This window comes from Chionomys nivalis, chromosome 1, assembly GCF_950005125.1.
Source record: "Chionomys nivalis chromosome 1, mChiNiv1.1, whole genome shotgun sequence".
NCBI classification, from domain to species: Eukaryota; Metazoa; Chordata; class Mammalia; order Rodentia; family Cricetidae; genus Chionomys; species Chionomys nivalis.
The window spans coordinates 35,457,281-35,474,884 of record NC_080086.1 but is presented as its reverse complement, the minus strand read 5'-3'; the positions used below and the strand labels follow the sequence as shown (position 1 = coordinate 35,474,884).

General features: G+C 47.5%; 1 protein-coding gene across 1 annotated transcript in view; it reads right to left on the bottom strand.

The window, feature by feature from the left end:
• Window positions 1–12,795: 12,795 nt before the first annotated feature.
• Tamm41 (TAM41 mitochondrial translocator assembly and maintenance homolog) overlaps window positions 12,796–17,604 on the bottom strand; it is a 32,732-nt gene continuing 27,923 nt past the window's right edge. Inside the window, exon 8 of the mRNA XM_057774795.1 lies at window positions 12,796–12,935. Within this exon, the coding sequence (XP_057630778.1) occupies window positions 12,859–12,935 (77 nt within the window). The 3' untranslated portion in view covers window positions 12,796–12,858. The remainder of the gene's footprint in view (window positions 12,936–17,604) is intronic.

Below are 17,604 nucleotides of genomic sequence, written 5' to 3'. Positions count from 1 at the left end.
GCTCCCTCTCTCCGCCACAAGACACAACCTCATAATCACCCAACTTGATCCAAGAAGACAACATTGGCACGCTTAAGGATGGATAAAACCTTATGCCAGTTATTTAACTTGAGACTCATGACCACCCTGGGAGGTAGATGTTATCCTTGTTTTCCAGAGGAAGAAAGACAACTTCTTGGAGCATAAATGGGCCATTCTGCTCAGGAGCAATACTCTGGGTTTGAACTGAGTCCTGAATACCCACTAAGGCCTGTGAAACCTACAGTCATTTTCTGGGGTGGAAAGTGAGCCTTGAGCTGCAGTAGCATAGACAGGCTGTGGATTTGCTGGGACCAGGCTGGAGAAGAAGGACTGCATGCAGATGCTCTTTTCAACTGCTATAGTAGAAATGTGTTGTCCTGTGAATAACGAGGAAGGAGAAGCTGAAAGCGAGGCTGTGGGATCCTGTGTACCTATGATGTAACCATCTGCAAAATAACCATGTTCACGCCTCGTGAGACCACCTGCTTCCAGAAACACCCAACCATGGACTATCCATTACATGTGCACAGTGAATCCTAAGAGATGGTTGTCTCTGTGCTGAAGAACTGTGACTTTTTCCCTCTACCTATTCCCTAAACAATATGTCACAGTTATTTACACAGCCTACACATTGAGTCAGGCATTATAAAGCAACCTAGAAGATATAAAGCATGTGGGAAAATGCTCATAGGTTCTATGTAAACATGACACCATTGGCCACAGGAGCGCCTACAGATTTTTGGTACCTTTGAGGCACTAGAAACAATCACATATACATAATGAAAGAGCAATGTATTCTTTTATAAGGATGGTGTAACTGAAGCTCACAAACAGTTTAAATGACCTGCCAAAGGCAAGAGAACTAGCAAGTGGAGCCACAGGGCAAACCCGGGGACTCTCTCATGTATGTGTGTTCAGTGGCCTAATCGGCTAGTACGTGTACTTACATAGCAAGTGTGTACTGACACACACCCGAATTTGTTTTTTGTTGTTATTTTGTTTTTTGCTTTTCCAGACAGAGCTTCTCTGTGTCACAGTTGTCCTTAAACTAGTTCTATAGCCCAGACTGGCCTTGAACTCAAGAGACCCATCTGCCTCTGCCTCTGCCTCCTAAGCTGGAACTAGAGGTGTTCACCATTTGCCCAGCCTTAAAACCTGTTTTAAGCTAACATAAAAATCCATGGGCTCCATGACGGCATCTCATCTAGATGTCATCGAGTCCTCCCGGAATGATTATATTCTTTAAGTGCATTTCACACTTACAAATAAGTTAAGCCTTCACCTTATTGGAAGAAAAGCCAGATGTCTTTTTTTTTTTTTGACTTGAGTAAAAATATCTGCAAAACATATGCTTGTTGTTCTAGTTAAATCAAACCACTGCTATCCCTGCACTTGTGCGAGCTCTGACTGCGGTCCTAATAAAAGCATCGCAAACACAAGCTCCCACCCTTCCCAGCCTGCTGAACTGGCATGGTCTACCTCGCAGCAAATTCAGTTTTCTGCCTCCATTACTTTCATATTTGCAAATAGTTCCAAAATTTGAAACGCACAGCTGCTACTCCTAAAAAGGAAACTTAAAAATAATCCTTGAGTTAAAAGAGCTACCTACACCACTCAAAGAAACAACTAGAACAGATGTTATAGTTCACTTCTCTATTGTGACAACACAGACCAAAAGCAACTCGAGAAGGAAAAGGTTTATTCAGCTTACAGGTTACAGTCCATCAGAGAGGGAAGCCAGGGCAGACGCTCGTTGCAGGAGCTTGAAGCAGAGAACATAGAGGAACACTGCTTACTGGCTTACTGACTTGCTTCAAAGCTAGACTGTTTCATGACGTCTAGGAAAGGTTTTGTGGGAAAGAGCTCTCTGAATGTTTCTCCAGTATTACAGAGGCACCAAGTTTTCCCAACCATAAAAAAAAGAGGAGGAGGAGGAAGAGGAGGAGGAAGAGAAAGAAGAAGAAGAAGGAGAAGGAGAAGAAGGAAGAAGGAGAAGGCGGCTTTCTGACTTCAGGATCATTGAGATTTCCTCTCTAGAAAGGGGCAGACATCCCTTCAGCTGCCAAGACTCTTGACTCTGATGGTTCACAGCTGAGTCCTACTGTGAACATGGTAACATTGAAGGAAAAGTCTCCTGCCAGGCTTAAGCCTTCATCTCTGATAGTCTGGATAGTACCATACAAGGCTGTCTGCTTTACCTCAACATTCTTGAGAGGGTCAACTGATGAGGTTATATGGGATGTCCTTCTGCATATGTGCTATTTTTATTGGTTAATGAGTAGAGCTGCTTTGGCCTATGACAGAGCTGAATATAGTCAGGTTGGAAGAAAGAGAGCAGACAGAGTCAGAGAGACGCCCTCCACTTTGTTGAGAGAGACTATCCTGTTGCAACAGGCTCACCAATTCAGCAAGACTGGCCGGCTGCAAGCCCCAGGATCACCCTGCTCTTCCTCCGCAGTGCTAGGATTACAGGCACATGCTAAGGTGCCCAGCATTTTTACATGAGTGCTGGGGATCGAACTCAAGTCTCAGGCTTGTATGGCAAGCACTCTACCAGCTGAGTCATCTCCTCGGCCTCTTTATTCTTTGTGGTTATTGCTGACAAATAGTCCATTGTGGGGCACTTGTTAATTTATTTGCTTGTCACTTGATAAAAATGGGATTGTTTTCATATAACCACTGTGGATGAGGGTACTGTGCACAGCCATGTTCAGGTTTTGTATGGATGTATGTACTCATTTCTCTTGGATGCAGACCCAGGAGTGGAATCGCCAGATCATATGGTAACTGTGTGTTTAACTTGGTAAGGAACTGCCCAAATGTTTTCCAAACTGGCCTCACTTCTTTATGTTCCCAGCAGCAGCACAAATGGGGTCCAATTTCTTCATATTTGTTAGAATGTTTTCTCACTTCAGCCTTCCTAGTGGCTGTGGAACTGTATCTCACTGTGGTTTGTTTATTTATTTAGACAGTGTAGACTATGTAGGCCAGACTGGCCTTAAGTTCACAGAAATCCATCTGCCCTGACTCCAGTACTGGGGATCAAAGGCAAGCACACACCTTACTTCTTGATGGTGCTCTTTGAAACCTAAGTTTTAGATTTTCAAACCAGGTCATATACAACTGTAATCTGGAGGTAGAGGCAAGAAGACCAGAAATTCAAAGTCATTCTCAGTAACAAAACCAGTTTGAGGCTACCCTGGGATGAGACCCTGTATACACCCACACGCACGCACGCGCGTGCGCGCACACACACACACATGCATGCACGCACGTACGCGCGCACACACACACATACTTATTTATAGACAATGCTTCAATATAGTCTAGGCTGCACTCCAACTCAATATACATACAGCTGAGGATGACCTGAACTGTTTCTGTCTCCCTCTCCACAGGTTGGGATGACAGGCATGCCCCACCACACCTACTTTGCGCAGTGCTGGGGACTGGAGCCAGGCCTTTGTACATGCTAGGCCAGCATTCTACCAAATGAGATCATCCTTAGCCCTGTGATACTCCAGTTTAACTACTTATTGATTACACTTTGGAGTTGTGCCTGAGAAGCCAACTGAGATTTACTCATACCTTTGCCTCTGAATTTTGTAGTTTAGCTATTATATTTCTGTCTTTCATCTACTGAGTTAGTATGGTAGAAGGCATGTGATGAGGGTTCAATGTCATCTTCTTGGCTGTGGGTATCCAGTTCTCCAGTACTAGTCACTGAAAATGTTATTTCCTCCCCCATTTATGTGTTGGTGCCCTTGTCAAAAATCATCAAACTTCTGTGCCCCTTTCTAGCTAAGTCTGACTTCTTTGTCAGGCAGGTCAGGTTAGGTGTAATAGCAGCAACAGTGGTTTCCAAACCACACAGACGACAGCAGATAATTCTCTCACTCAAATTATGGGGGGATCATGGGTCAGTTGTGACCCTGCTCCATGTGGTCATTACAGCAGGCTCCAGCTGCTAGAGCAGCATTTATCTGGGATCCCCCACCCCCCAGTCTGTGGCTGAGGGACACAAACAAACTCAGGGCTGACAAGCACCAGTCCCACTCTCACTTCATTGGTTAACGTAAGTCACGGTGCCAAGCCTGCTGGCAGCCAGGGAGGAAAATTAGTTCTCTCTCAGGGACACGGCCATTGCAAGAGGCAACAGGCTGTTTAGGAAAAGCGCCAGGCACAAACACATCTTCACCGCACAGGTCTCCTGTGACCTCCAGGCACCACTCTGACTTTGCCTGCTCCCTTCCCGCTGTCTGTTGGGTACAGCCTGGACTATCTTCTCTCTGCTTTCTACAGGCTTCCTGGAGATATCTTATCCACTGTCATGGTGTCGGTAACAGCCGAGACTCACACCGACATCTCCAGCTCCGGACATGGCTACACAATGATTTACTGAACATGTTCCACACACATCTCAGGTGATGCTCAGACATGAACTTATCACTGTCCCCATACATCCCCAAATCTATTCTGGGTCCCCAGCTCCAGACAAATGAACAACTCTGTGCTCCTTGCCCCGCACCCCCAGCCAGAACCTTGGTGCCACCTTCTTCCCAGTCAGCCACTGTGTGTACTGAGTTTACTTCTTTACCACCGCCCAGATCACTTGCGGCCTGTTCTCGACGATTCTGCCCTTGACTAGTCTTTCTTACAAAATGTGAACCATGCTTTGACACCAACACAGACTTCTCTGCTGGCCAACACTGCTCTGGGGATTAGCACTGATCTAACAGGCCCTGTGAGGCCTTTCTGGAGTGGGCCCACTCTTAACAGAATCTGCCTGCTATGTTATTCATCTTTGGCCGATTGCTCCCTAAATCCCTCTTTCTATACTCAGAACTTCTAAATATCCACACCCTATGCCTGAAACACTGCTCTCTCCTCTGGGCAACTTCTCCTTAGGGTAACAGCCAGGCATCACTTGCTTCTCCCTCCCGACTAAAACAGTAAGTAATTAAAAGTGCTTTAACCAAGAGGGTGAAAGAGAAAGGGCTTTGGAACTGGATGGCCCGGTTTTGAATCCTGGCTTCCATGTATTGCCTGCAACACTGTACACAAGATCTTACATCTCTGAGCCTCTGTTGCCTCATGCAGAAAACAGAGATAAAAGGAGTCTTATTACATAAGGCTGTGGTGAGGATTAAATGAGTAACTATGTAGAAGGTCCTTAGGACAGTACCTGACACACCGTAATGGCTCGACCAAGGTTTGCCATGGCTTTGATGAAACTCCATAGCACATTATAGTTACCCCTATAATTAAGCACTTATAGAGAAACAGAATCCATAATTTATCCACGTGACTACTTTCTGCATTGTAAGATCATCAGAATTGGGACAGGGCTCCAGATCCTAACACTATAAAATTTCTTTTCCTTTCTTTTTTTTTTCTTTTTTAGACAGGGTGTTCCTATGTAGCTCTAGCTGGCCTGGAACTCGAGTTCGATCAGTGAACTCACAGAGATCTGCCTTCCTCTAGAGTGCTGAGATTAAAGGCCCGTGCCACCTCACCTGGTTGAATTTTTCAAATGTTTTAAATTTGTTAGATTTTTGTTGCTTATTTGACTAAACGAATGAATGGCCCTCATGACTCCTCACGTTGTCTTGTGAGGGTGGAGTCTCAACCTCTCCTGTTTATTTAGACAAGATCTCAACAACAGCTACCATGCCACACCCCTCTCCCCAGCCCAACGTTGACTAGTGGCTCTATTATCAGCAGACACTTAACTGAAACCAGGTGGAACACTCTCCCAGGAACAGCCTTTACTCTTCCACAGCCTACATCCATCTACTTCTCCACAACCCCCGTAAACTCACCCACATTAGTTACACAGGGATTGGTTAAGGACAATGAACACAAGCTAAGCTATAGGGAGGACTTACATTTGTGAATGTCCTGTAATGTTTAAAAATACTGAGCCCATTGACTGTTCTTCCAGACTAATAAATGTGGAGGCCTTGGGCTATAAAACAGTCTCCCTCTGTGCTGAGGGGGTAAAGCAGATGGTGGGAGGGAAAGGGGAATGAAGAAGAGACATGGGTTTGGTACAGGCAGCCAACAAGCAGCTATGCCCCTGGGTCACACCTGGTAACTGGCCTGCCTAACCTACAAAGGGAGAGCATTTCCCTGGTCTATTCTGTCAGGTCACACACCATCTCTCCAAGGTAACTCATTCTACGTAGGTTTTTGTGGGGGACAAAATGCTGGGGATGGAGCCCAAGGCACAGGCATCTTAATACTGCTAAGTGCTAGGCCACTGAATTCCACCCTAAGCCACCTGAGGAGAGAATGTTCCGCAGCCTGATTTGATATCAGAAGGAAACAGAAAATGGAAGGAACACAGGTGTCTTTATATTGTGGCCACCAGTGGAGAGCAAGGGACTTCATCTGGGTGAACTCAGAGAGCAGGGACCACACCCTGAAGTTGAGTTCCAAAGGCCCCATGTGCTGGGGATGAAGACTTTTGAAGCAGACAAACTGAATTCAGAGCCCAGCTATGACACCACACCTGCTACTTGACTTTTTACTGTGCTCAGTTTCCCTGACGGCCGAGGAAAGAAAAGAGAAAGTCCTATCTTTGTTGTAGGATTAATGAGGCCAGTTATACATTATGTTATTGGTCTCCCCTTAGTGCTAGGTCATCTTCCCTATTTAAAAAGCTATCTATTCACTGCACATGCCTGAAAGTATGTATATACAGTGTCTGTGGAGTCTAGGTCATTGGATCCACGGGAGCTGGAGTTACAGGTGGTTGTGAGTCATCTTGTCAATGTTGGGAACTGAACCCAGATCCTCTGCAGAAGCCACAAGTGTTCTTACCTGCTGAACCATCTCTGCGGCCACATTTTGTCTGCATGTATATACGTGCATGTTTATGTATGTATGCATGTGGGGAGGCCAGTAATGCCAGGTGTCTTCCTCGATTGCTATTTTATACTTTTCCCTTTTTTTTAATTTATTTTTTGATGGGCTAGAGAGATGCTCCGTGTTTAAGAATATTTATTACTCTTCTAGGGGACCCAAGTTCAATTTCTAGCACCACGTGAGGTGGCTCATGAATACACAAGGATCCAGTACCTCTGGCTTCCTCAGAAACATATACACACACACACACACTTAAAAATAAATCTTTTTTTTTTTTTTTGGACAGGGTTTCACAGTAGCTATAGAGCCTGTCCTGGAACTCACTCTGTAGATAGACCAGGCTGGCCTCAAACTCACAGAGATCCATCTGTCTCTGCCTCTCACGTGCTGGGATTAAAGGCGTGCGCCATCACCGCCTGACCTAAAATTAAATCTTAAATGTTTTTTTTCCTGCGTGTGTGAGAGAGCTTGTCTGCAGGCATGTATACAGTGCCTGCAGAGGCCAGAAAAGGGTGTCAGATCCCCTGGAGCTGCAGTAGATGGTTGCGAGCTGCCATGTGGGTGCTGGGCACCAAACACAATTCCTAGAACAAGCAGCCAGTGCTCTTGACCACTGAGTCATCTCTCCATCCCCAGGGTTATTCTGGAAAGGCTCAGTCTCTTGGGATGGAGACTACTTGCCTTGGCAGTTGTGAGTTCTAAAGCAGTGTGTTAGAAATAGTGCAACTGCCTGTTTAGCTTTTTAGACCTGTGAATCCAAGAGAGGTGGTACCTGGTGAAACAGCACCAAGAGCCACACTGTTCAGAGCCCTTCTGCTTGCTCAGCCGAGATATGTGGCAGCTAAGGCACTGACTGAAACACCATTCAAACAAGTTGGCTCTTAACCCAGTCTCGGTCACTTCACTGAGTGGCTCTGAGTGTGAATTATTGAACAGCTGAGTCTTACTTCCTCAACCGCCAGGTTAGAATAAACCAGTTCTTGCCTTACAGGGCTGCTGTGAGGGTTAACATGGGAAGCCTTTGAAATGCTAAGCACTCACCAGGCTCACTGCTCTTTTTCATTTGTTTTGCGAGACAGGGTTTTTCTGGGTTACCCTAGCTGCCCTCAAACTCACTCTGTAGACCAGACTGGCCTCAAACTTATAGGGATCCGCCTGCTTCTGCCTACCAAATGCTGGGATTAAAGGCGTGCGCCACCACTGCCCAGCTTCAGTAGTAGATCCTGATGGCATGTTTAGCGGCTGAACTACAAAGGACAGGGACTCTGCCCCACTGAAGCACAGGCTAAGGACAGCAGGAACACGGATGCAGAATGAAGGAATGGGTTCTTGTTACCACGGTTTCACCAAACGCCTGCCCTTCTCTACAGCGAGTGTGGACGATAGTCTCTAGAATAAGCAGTATACATCTAGGGTTGTAATTTTAAGAGGATCACCACTGTCCAGATCAGAATGGGACAGCTTTAAGAACTACATGTCTGTCCTTTTGACCCAGCTTGAGCCTCCTTTCCTTGCTTGTTGCTCCTTGAAGTTGTTGGCTGCAGCTGTTGCCAGAGAGATGCCTCCATGTGGAATGAAGGGCACAGCAGATGCTAAGTCAACCCAGGAGGGGACCAGGCCAGGTGCTTCAGGTGAGCCTGTTCATACCCATTCTCTCGGCTCCATTCTCTTCTGCTGGGGACCTGAGCCTGTGAAATACATTCTTCAGGCTATCTCGGCCGCCGGCTTTCCATTACGTCTTGACCACTGGGGACATGATGTGGGAGATGAGGCAGGAGGGAGAGAGAGATGCCTGACCTCACTTTGCAGCAGCAGTAATCATGGGGACTGCCAAGCAGCATCTGGCAGTGGCAGGACCCTATCCTCTTTGTCTAACTTGGCATACAGGTCTCACACAAACTTACTTTGAACAGCATTCACATGCTTAACCACACTTACAGCAGGGAGCTGACTGGGCGCGGGTAGCAGAGGCCAGGCAGGGGTATCACAAAGCTTTGGTTGCTCACTCACCTACCAGGTCAAATACACTGGGCTCTCTAAATGGTGGCCTGTGCCTCCTCGAGACATAGCAGGTTGGTTCTAAGTCTCTACCACTTGGTAGAGAGCCAAGTGGAAGCTAGTCTTTTAGGAGCTGGCCTCTGAAATCACGTTAAGATCTTGTTCATTGCATTCTGTTAGAAGCGAGTCACTAATGCCAGCTGATATTCAAGGAAGAGTATGACTTCGCCCACTGGTGGGAGGAGGGCCAACATTGACGCATATTTTGAAATCATCACAGGCAGTAACTTTAGCAACACAGCAGGTATGGGCCTGTCGGTTCCAGCCCAGGGGTGCCAGCAGCTTCCTCGTCTTCTGCATGTCACCCCTCTGCTCCTTTGAAGTACCATCTCTTTTGTTTACTGGCCCCTCCAATGTTTGGGAACTAGTATTAAACACTTTCTGTCTGTACACCGGGGGAGTTTTTCTTCTCTTGACAAGACTTTGACAGATACATCTAGAAGTATCAGATTAGTCTGATACTTCTAGCAGACGCTTGAAGAAATACTGTATGCTATGAAACAGGTTAGGTGCCATCTCATTTAATTCTGACACCATCTGGAATACTGGTATGGGCTGTCAATATTATGGATGCAAAAAACTGGGGCTCCTCTGGTTGAACAGCCAGGAGACAGCTGTGAGTAGGCAGAGCTGGACCTACCTCAGGTCTTAGGGGTTGAGAAAGAACTTCCTGTCTTGAAGTTTTCCTCACAGGACACCTCATTTTTCATCCTTACATACCTGCTTGATGAGCTTCAATTCAGATACACATCTGCTGCTAGGAATTCATGAAGGGACAGGCAGGAGTCCAGGGCAGGATGAAGGGAAGGCTCACACGTTCACGACTTGTAAAACCTGCAGGTTGTATGGGAAAAGGCAGGGGACAGAAGACCAAAGGCCAGGGCTGGTGTCCCAGCTGTTACTTAGCTCTGTCATGACCCTAAGCTGTATTCTCCTCTCAGGAGACCTCTGCTCCACATCTGGAAAATGAACTTGCCCTTCTAAGCTCTAATGAGTGCACAGAAATTACCGTGGGACAGAAAGACTTTACCGGATATGGGACAGAAGGTGCAACCGAGCTCAGGCGCGGATGCTGATGAGCCTGAGGGGAGGTTCCCACTGTTGTCTTATAAACAGCAAGGATCCTATTCGCTTCCTATGGGAAAAAAAAATCACTGATGTCATCACACACACACACACACACACACACACACACACACACCAATGGCAGTGACCACCACTGAAAAAAAGAAAAGGCAGGATTACAGCGCCTGCAGGAGCACTAGCGACCACCTGAAGGAGCTGTGTAACGCCATCTTGTTTCAGCGGGAAACACTGCTCAGAGACTGAACAACTTTCCTAAAGTCTTACAGTTGGTGGTGGAGCCTTGTTCAACCGAGTTTACTCAAGTGCTAAGGACACTGGTTAATTCCATCAACCTGACCCAAGTCAAGGTCATCTGGGAAGAGAAAACCTCAACTGAGAAGGTGCCTCCGTCAGACTAGGCTGCACTATGAGGTATTTTCTTGATTGATGGGCAGTGCCACCTGTGGGCAGGCAGTCCTGGGTGCTGTGAGAAAGCAGCTGCGTAAGCCACGGGGAGCAATACAGGAAGCAGCACTCCTCCATGGCCTCTTTTTCAGATCCTGCTTCCGGTTCCTGTTCTGACTTCTCTGGATAAGACTACAAGCTGCAATAAACCGTTTCCTCCCCAAGTTATAGAAAGCCAAGCTAATGCTAATTTAGGTTGGAATGGGATGAATTCTAAGCGGAACACCTATGTTGTCAGAATTCACAACAGAATCAAACGGTCAGCAAAGAAATACTGAGAAATGGAAACAGTCTGAGGTGGATGGAGAGGACACGAGGTTACAAAGACCCTGAGGTTTGATGGGACAGATAAGACACCTGTGGTGGATGATGTAACTGCTTGCTGGTGTCCTTCCTCCACGGTTCACACTAGTTAGCCCCTCTTCTGCCATCTGAGCTTGGGAGGAAGCTGCCTCCCGTGGTCAGGTAAGCAGCTCAGGAGTGAACTCATCAAGCTGGTTCCATCTTTTGGCCGATCAGTCATTGCAGTACCAACAGAGGATTGCAGGGCTCTTGGAAAGCCAGCCCTCCTCTCTGCCTTTTATACAGAGTCAAGTTCTTACTACCGAGCTCAGGACGACCTTGAACCCCCTGCTCCAGCCTCCTAGAATAACAACAGGTTGACGCCACAACTGGCTAGTATGTCTGCTTTTCTGAGAGAGTTCCCCAAGAGTCTGTCTTCCCCGATGGGGATGGCCCTTGAGTTGTTGTTAGCAGTCTCCTAGTCAGGTGGGAACACCCTTAGTAGGGTGCCAACATGACAAAGGGCAGAGAGATGAGAGAAAAGCAGGGTGAATTAGTTTGTCCTGTGTTTCTGGTGCCCCAATAATGTCTTGTTATAGGGGGGCAGAATGTCGACTTGGGCTCTACACCCAAATGTCATTCTGCTACACACTTTCATGGAGAATAAATACAAATGTAAAAAACTAATCCAGAAAACTTTTGAGACACATGATGGAGGAAGGTCATTTGTCAATGAACAAACTACCTTGGCCCATTTGATAGGCCATCCCTTAGGTGGGTGGAGTAGACAGAATAGAATGCTGGGAAGAAGAGGAAGTGAGCTCAGATGCAGGGCAGCTCCTCTGAGAGACAGACACCATGCTCTCCTCTCCAGAGCAGATGCGATGAAGCTCTGACCCAGGATGGACGTAGGCTAGAATCTTCCCGGTAAGCGCACCTTGGGATGCTACACAGATGATTAGAAATGGGCTAAATTAATATGTGAGAATTAGCCAAGAAGAGGCTAGATATAATGGGCCAGGCAGTGCTTAAAAGAATACAGTTTCCGTGTAATTATTTCGGGGCATAAGCTAGCTAGGCAGCCATGAACAGGGCTGTGGGAAGAGGCCCACAGCTCCCACTACAGACACATGTGAGCCCTTGATGGCAAAAACCAAGAGAAGGGGCTGGGGGATGGCTCAGTGGTAAGAAACCTAGCTGTTCTAGCAAAGAACCCAGGTTCAGTTCCTGGCACCCACATGGTTTACAACCTCTATAGTCCAGGAATATGACCCCCTCTTTTGGTCTCTGCAGGTACTGCACACACATGGTGTAAACATTCACATAAAACCAACGAGCAAGCAAAAAGAAAGGTCAAAAACAAAAGGAACTAACAAAAAACCAAACCTCCAAGTCAATGGTGAGGGGCGAAGCACTAGGAAGAGAGGCCAGTTTATGAGGTTTTTTTTTTTGTTTTGTTTTGTTTTTTCAAGACAGGGTTTCTCTGTGGTTTTGGAGCCTGTCCTGGAACTAGCTCTTGTAGACCAGGCTGGTCTCAAACTCACAGAGATTCGCTTGCCTCTGCCTCCCGAGTGCTGGGATTAAAGGCGTGCGCCACCATCGCCCGGCTAGTTTATGAGGTTTATAGTCTTTCCAGGCTTCAAGTTCAAAAGTACAGTAGCACTTTTCATGACTTCGACTCTGTGTCCTCAAAGTCAGAACCTCTTCCCCAACCTGATCACAAAACACCTTTTCAGTTCTGTACATAGAAGAATTTTCTTGAGATGCAAAGTCCTTTTACATGCTTGGGTTGCACCTGAGTTAGTGTCTGACATGTGAACCAGGCATGGTGGTGCATGCCTTTAATCCTGGCACTCAGGAGGCACCCAAACTTGCAGCCTGGAAGCCAGGTGGATCTCGGCGAGTTTGAGGCCAGCCAGGACTACAAAGTGAGACACTGTCTAAAAGCAAAATACAAAACAAAGCCAAACCCTACCAAGTATGATGCAAACCTTGGTCTCCTCAATTTCAAGCAGCTAGTCAGAGTGATAAACAAAGCTCCATCAAAAAGTATGGAGCCATTTATTCATAATCTACACAACACACATAAGCAGCAAGTCAGGATGTTTTTCTCAACCAGCCTCTCCACATTTTGTTGAGTTTCCGTGAACTGTAAATCACTGACTTCTTCACACCTGCAAGAGAAAAGAAGCGTGGGTGAAAAAGCGAGTCCTGCTGAGTGGACAGTGACTGGCGCTGTCACTCTGAGTGGACGGGGCTGTGATGGGCTGCCTGGGTGTCTGGAGGACCTGGAGCGGAACTTTTTTTTTTTTTTTTTTTTTTGGTTTTTCGAGACAGGGTTTCTCTGTGGTTTTGGAGCCTGTCCTGGAACTAGCTCTTGTAGACCAGGCTGATCTTGAACTCACAGAGATCCGCCTGCCTCTGCCTCCCAAGTGCTGGGATTAAAGGCGTGCGCCACCACCGCCTGGCTTGGAGCTGAACTTTTAAAGGCCAAGAGAGACCTGTAGCAGAGCAGTTCATGTGGCTCACGGAACTAGACTCCCGCGGATAGCAAGCCTTTGAGGTATGGGGTGCTGGCAGCCAGAGTTTCACAGGTCACAGAAGGGAGGAACACTTGCACCCCAGCCAGCAGCTGGTTGCTTCAGTGCCCCACATGTGCCCCTGCCCGCCCAGAACATAGGCTGTTCTCACTAGTTCGTGCTTAGTGCACATGCCAGGCTGCTCTCGTGCCTGGTGCTCATCTCTCGCACAGCATGTACCACACTGTGCAGGGTTTGCAGCCGACTCTCCTGTCTCTCTGCCTAGACTGACAGCTCCCCCAGGACAGGGGCCTTGTTCCCTTTCACCAGGGCAGTACCTGGTACCTAGCAACACAGAACAGGTACACAGCTGAGTCTTCTGAAGTGGAGAGGGAGGGCTGGCCCTCACAGCCCTGACTTCATCCCAACCACAAGACCCCAGAGAAGAGGCTCGCTAGGGATGATGGGAAACATACAATGGGCTAAATGGTATGCTAGTGTTCTCCAGCCCTGCCAATTATTAGTTATTAGCCCTGGACGTTACTATGGATCTGACTTCCTTGTGTTATGGGTGGGGGCACTCAGTGCTTTAGGGTGTGGTCTTTGAGTTGTACAGGATGATCTCTGCTGTGGTTGGAAGTGCACGCTCCTGGCTGTGGGCTTGGTGAACATGTCGGCAAGGGGCACAATTCATTCCAGGGAGTGATCTTTTAAACTACCTGACCCTGTTACTTGGAAGCTGCCTCGCCTGCTTGGAACCTGTGGCTACTGCAAGCAGTGACAGAGAAAGGCAGAGTTCCCAAAATCATTAGTGATGAATCTGGATGTGCTCCTGGCTTGACGTGATCTCGTTGAGAAACACAGCCTTTTCACTGCCTCCACCCCTCTTCATTTTCTCCCTGGAGCAACGACTCTGGCCGGCCTCACCCACCTGAACACTAGGGCTGGAGGATCATTACATAAGGTGCTGCTTCAAATTCCAGTGGAACCAACCAGAAGACTGAGCGGAAGTCAGGCCGTCACACAGGCAAGACTCAGCGCAGCAGCCCAGGTTGCTGAGTCATGGCTGGAGGCCTTCAGAAAACTTAGCAAGGAGCTAGCTCCTCAGAGTTGGAAGAGCAGGTAAATACTGAAAACAGCTGAGCGGCCCTGGTGCCACCTTGGGCTGCTTAGGGGATTAAAAGCCTCCCTTGACTGAACACACTTCCTTCTTCGGCTCAGTCAGACTGTAGCAGGGAACTGTGCTACAAAGAACACAGAGGCTCGGGTTGTGGGCCCTGATAGACGATGACGGGTGTGATGGTGACTCTCCCTTTCTGAGCCTTCCTCCAGTTTCTCATCGGTAGGATGCTAGCCTAGGCAATAGAGGGTCTGTCCATGAGATACTCTGAGCTTCTTAGAGCTGCAGGGAAGTTTGCTGTGTACTGTTCAGAGTTAGGTTTTCAGGGGCTCTGTCCATAGCCTTACCACCCTGAAAGCGCTCAATCCTGCTAGGTTTACATAGGCTCTAAGGCTTGCACAAGGTTAAGAACACACAGATTAACTTCAACAAAGATTTTAAAAATTTCAACCAACAAGTTTATAAAATTGAAACAGGCAAAGTGTCCTTCAAATGACAGCAAGGGCTGCAAAGCGCAAGGAACAGGTCGGGAACCTGACTCAGGAAGTGGGAAGCCCCAAGAAGACTATGGAGAGGGCAGAGTGCAGCTCCAGGGTGGAGTTGTTTGTATTACCCACATCCAGCAGGACTGGGGTCCGGGGCTGCTGGAGCTCCGAGGTATGTGTTTAGAGCTCGGCATGCAATGAACTCTGGTCAAATAAACAAAGACAGATCGAAAGAAGGGAAAAATAATCCATTTAGAGCACACATTCAATTCAAAAAGAAAAAGTATCAACAAGAAGGGGCCATTGGTGCAACAAACTCTCCAGAAAACGCTCTAAGACAGGGGTGTGACTCTGCTGCTCAGGACTCTAACCTACAATTCTAATTCAAATCCACTCTTTTGAGGAGAAAGTCAATAAGACTCCAGAGGCTTGCAGTGAGTTTCTGAATGAAGACCTAGCCACACGGGAAAGGGAATCTGCGGCAGAGCTACAGCAGAATCTGACGAGCTTGAGACTTAGCTGGGTGTGGCAGTACACATCTACACACATCTACAGTCCTAGAACTCAGGGCCCAGAGCCAGAACTGAGTTCCCTGCAGCCTCAGATGCAGACCCTGCTGGAAGGGAAGGAAGGAGGAAGAGGATGGATGTTCAGGATTCAGTGATAAGCACATTATTAGAAAGATGATGTAAGAAAAAACTAACGATCGGCTCCCCGGTGTTTCAGGAAAGGGCTGAGAGGCAGTGAGGTATGCTGGGATATTTTTTTAGGGACAAGACTAAACCTGTCTTGTTAATTCAGCCAAATCTTTTGAAGTTGGGAGAGGGATCTGCCCCTAGAGTTAATTGATTGACCATAAAGACAGGTGGGGAAAATTAGAAAACAGTCTCCCCAGCACCTCAGAGGGTGGCCCCACTGCCTCCCAAGGCGAAACTTTTTGAGTTGAGTTTGACTGTTCGCGTCCCACTCATGTGTCCCAGGTACCATCCTGGGTTCTCTTCTCAGCCTGTGCTGCCCTGGACCGGGTTCAGGCTACAGAGGTCCCTCAGCTGGCTAGTTGGCTGGCACCCTATCTGCTGGTCTCTGGCATCTGCTGCTGCTGTAGTCTTACACCGGCCAGTGGCTCCCTCTGCCCTCAAGTAGTTCTGAATGGTGAATACAGCTTTGGGGCCATCCTTTGTGGGGCTCTGGCCTGTCTCTCAGGCTGGTCACCGACTCTCGACTCTCGCATTTGTTACCTGCCTGTTCCCACACCAGCTTACTCACACTGCTGCAGCTCAGACAATGACACCTGGCCGAGCTGGTCTTTTGTTAGCAGAGATGTGATACCTCAAGAGCAGAGTGCTTTCTTAGGGGCACCCTGCTGGCCTCGGTTCTCTGTGACCCACAAAACTCGATGAGAGCCCTGCTGCTTTGCTAGCGACGAGTCTAAGAGATGAGATCAGCCCCTAAAGCAGAAGCTTCTGGAGAGAAGGAACACAATACTTCTGTACTGAAACTACAAGTGTGTCCGATGGTGAGACTCACCAAGTGAAGCCACGAAGACAGAGGGGTCAGGCTGCATACCACACTAGCCATGCTTCCCAAGGGGCTGGTTACAGATGTCATAAGCCACAGCCATACACAGAGACCAGAAGCCCCACAGAACTACGGGGTCATCATTTTCTACAGTTTCTGCAGCCTATGAACTCCTCCAGTGCAGTGTAGGCTCCTTGGAAAGGAAGGTGGAACAAGCCATTGTTCAGGGGAAGCAGGAACCTGAGTGGCAGGTTCTGCTAGCACTGCCCTCTGCTGGCAAACAGAAGGAGTGAGCGGAAAGACTGGGGCCTGGCTCAGGTTGGAGGTTATCAGGAGGAAGGGTGGAGATTCACTGATTCCCCCACCACCCCTCCGCGTATCCCCCCCAGCTCCTGTCCTATCTTCAGTATTCAAACAGAAGAAGTAGTTTTTGGGTTTATTCTGGTATGTCTCACGACAGCACTGTTATTCAGTTTCACAGAGGCTGCTTCTCTCAGTAAGACATCGCTACAACTGAAGTTACTTTTATTAAAATCAGGCACAGAATGGGACAAAATCCTTCAGGTTCTCTGTTGTTTGGATCCAAAGTGTCAAAAAGGTTTTAAGTGACAGTTTAGTTCTACCCCACAGTGTACAAGCATGGAGCAGTGAAGCCTCTCATTGGCTAAAGGAGTCCTGTAAAGAAAACAGCTTGGTTTTCCTAAAATCCCCCGTCCCCAACACACTCATATACAACCTGACATTGACAGAAATTCCGGCATCCAGAGGCTAAGGTGGCAGGGTCAACCTGTACTACACAGCAATACACTGTCTGGGTGTGGCTGTGAGAACACGTGCCCAGCATGAATGAGGCACTGGTGGGGTGGTGCAAACCTGCTATGTCTTAGTACACGAGAGGTAGAGACACGAGGATCAAGAGTTTGAGGTCATCCTTGGCTACATAGTAGTTTGAGGCTGGCCAGGGTTATATGATGCCCTGTCTTAAATAAAAATATACAAATACTGATAGAATATAGAACACTGATAGACTCCTACTCATCTTTCCTGGGTTTCAGTAACACACCAGCTCAGAAAAAGTCCAGAATCTACTACCTTACACCATTTATTATAAAGCAAATCCCAGGCATCATATTATTTTAATCCACAAATATTTTGGCATGTCTTTCTGAAGGAACAAGATTTTAAAAAAAAAAAAGCAAAC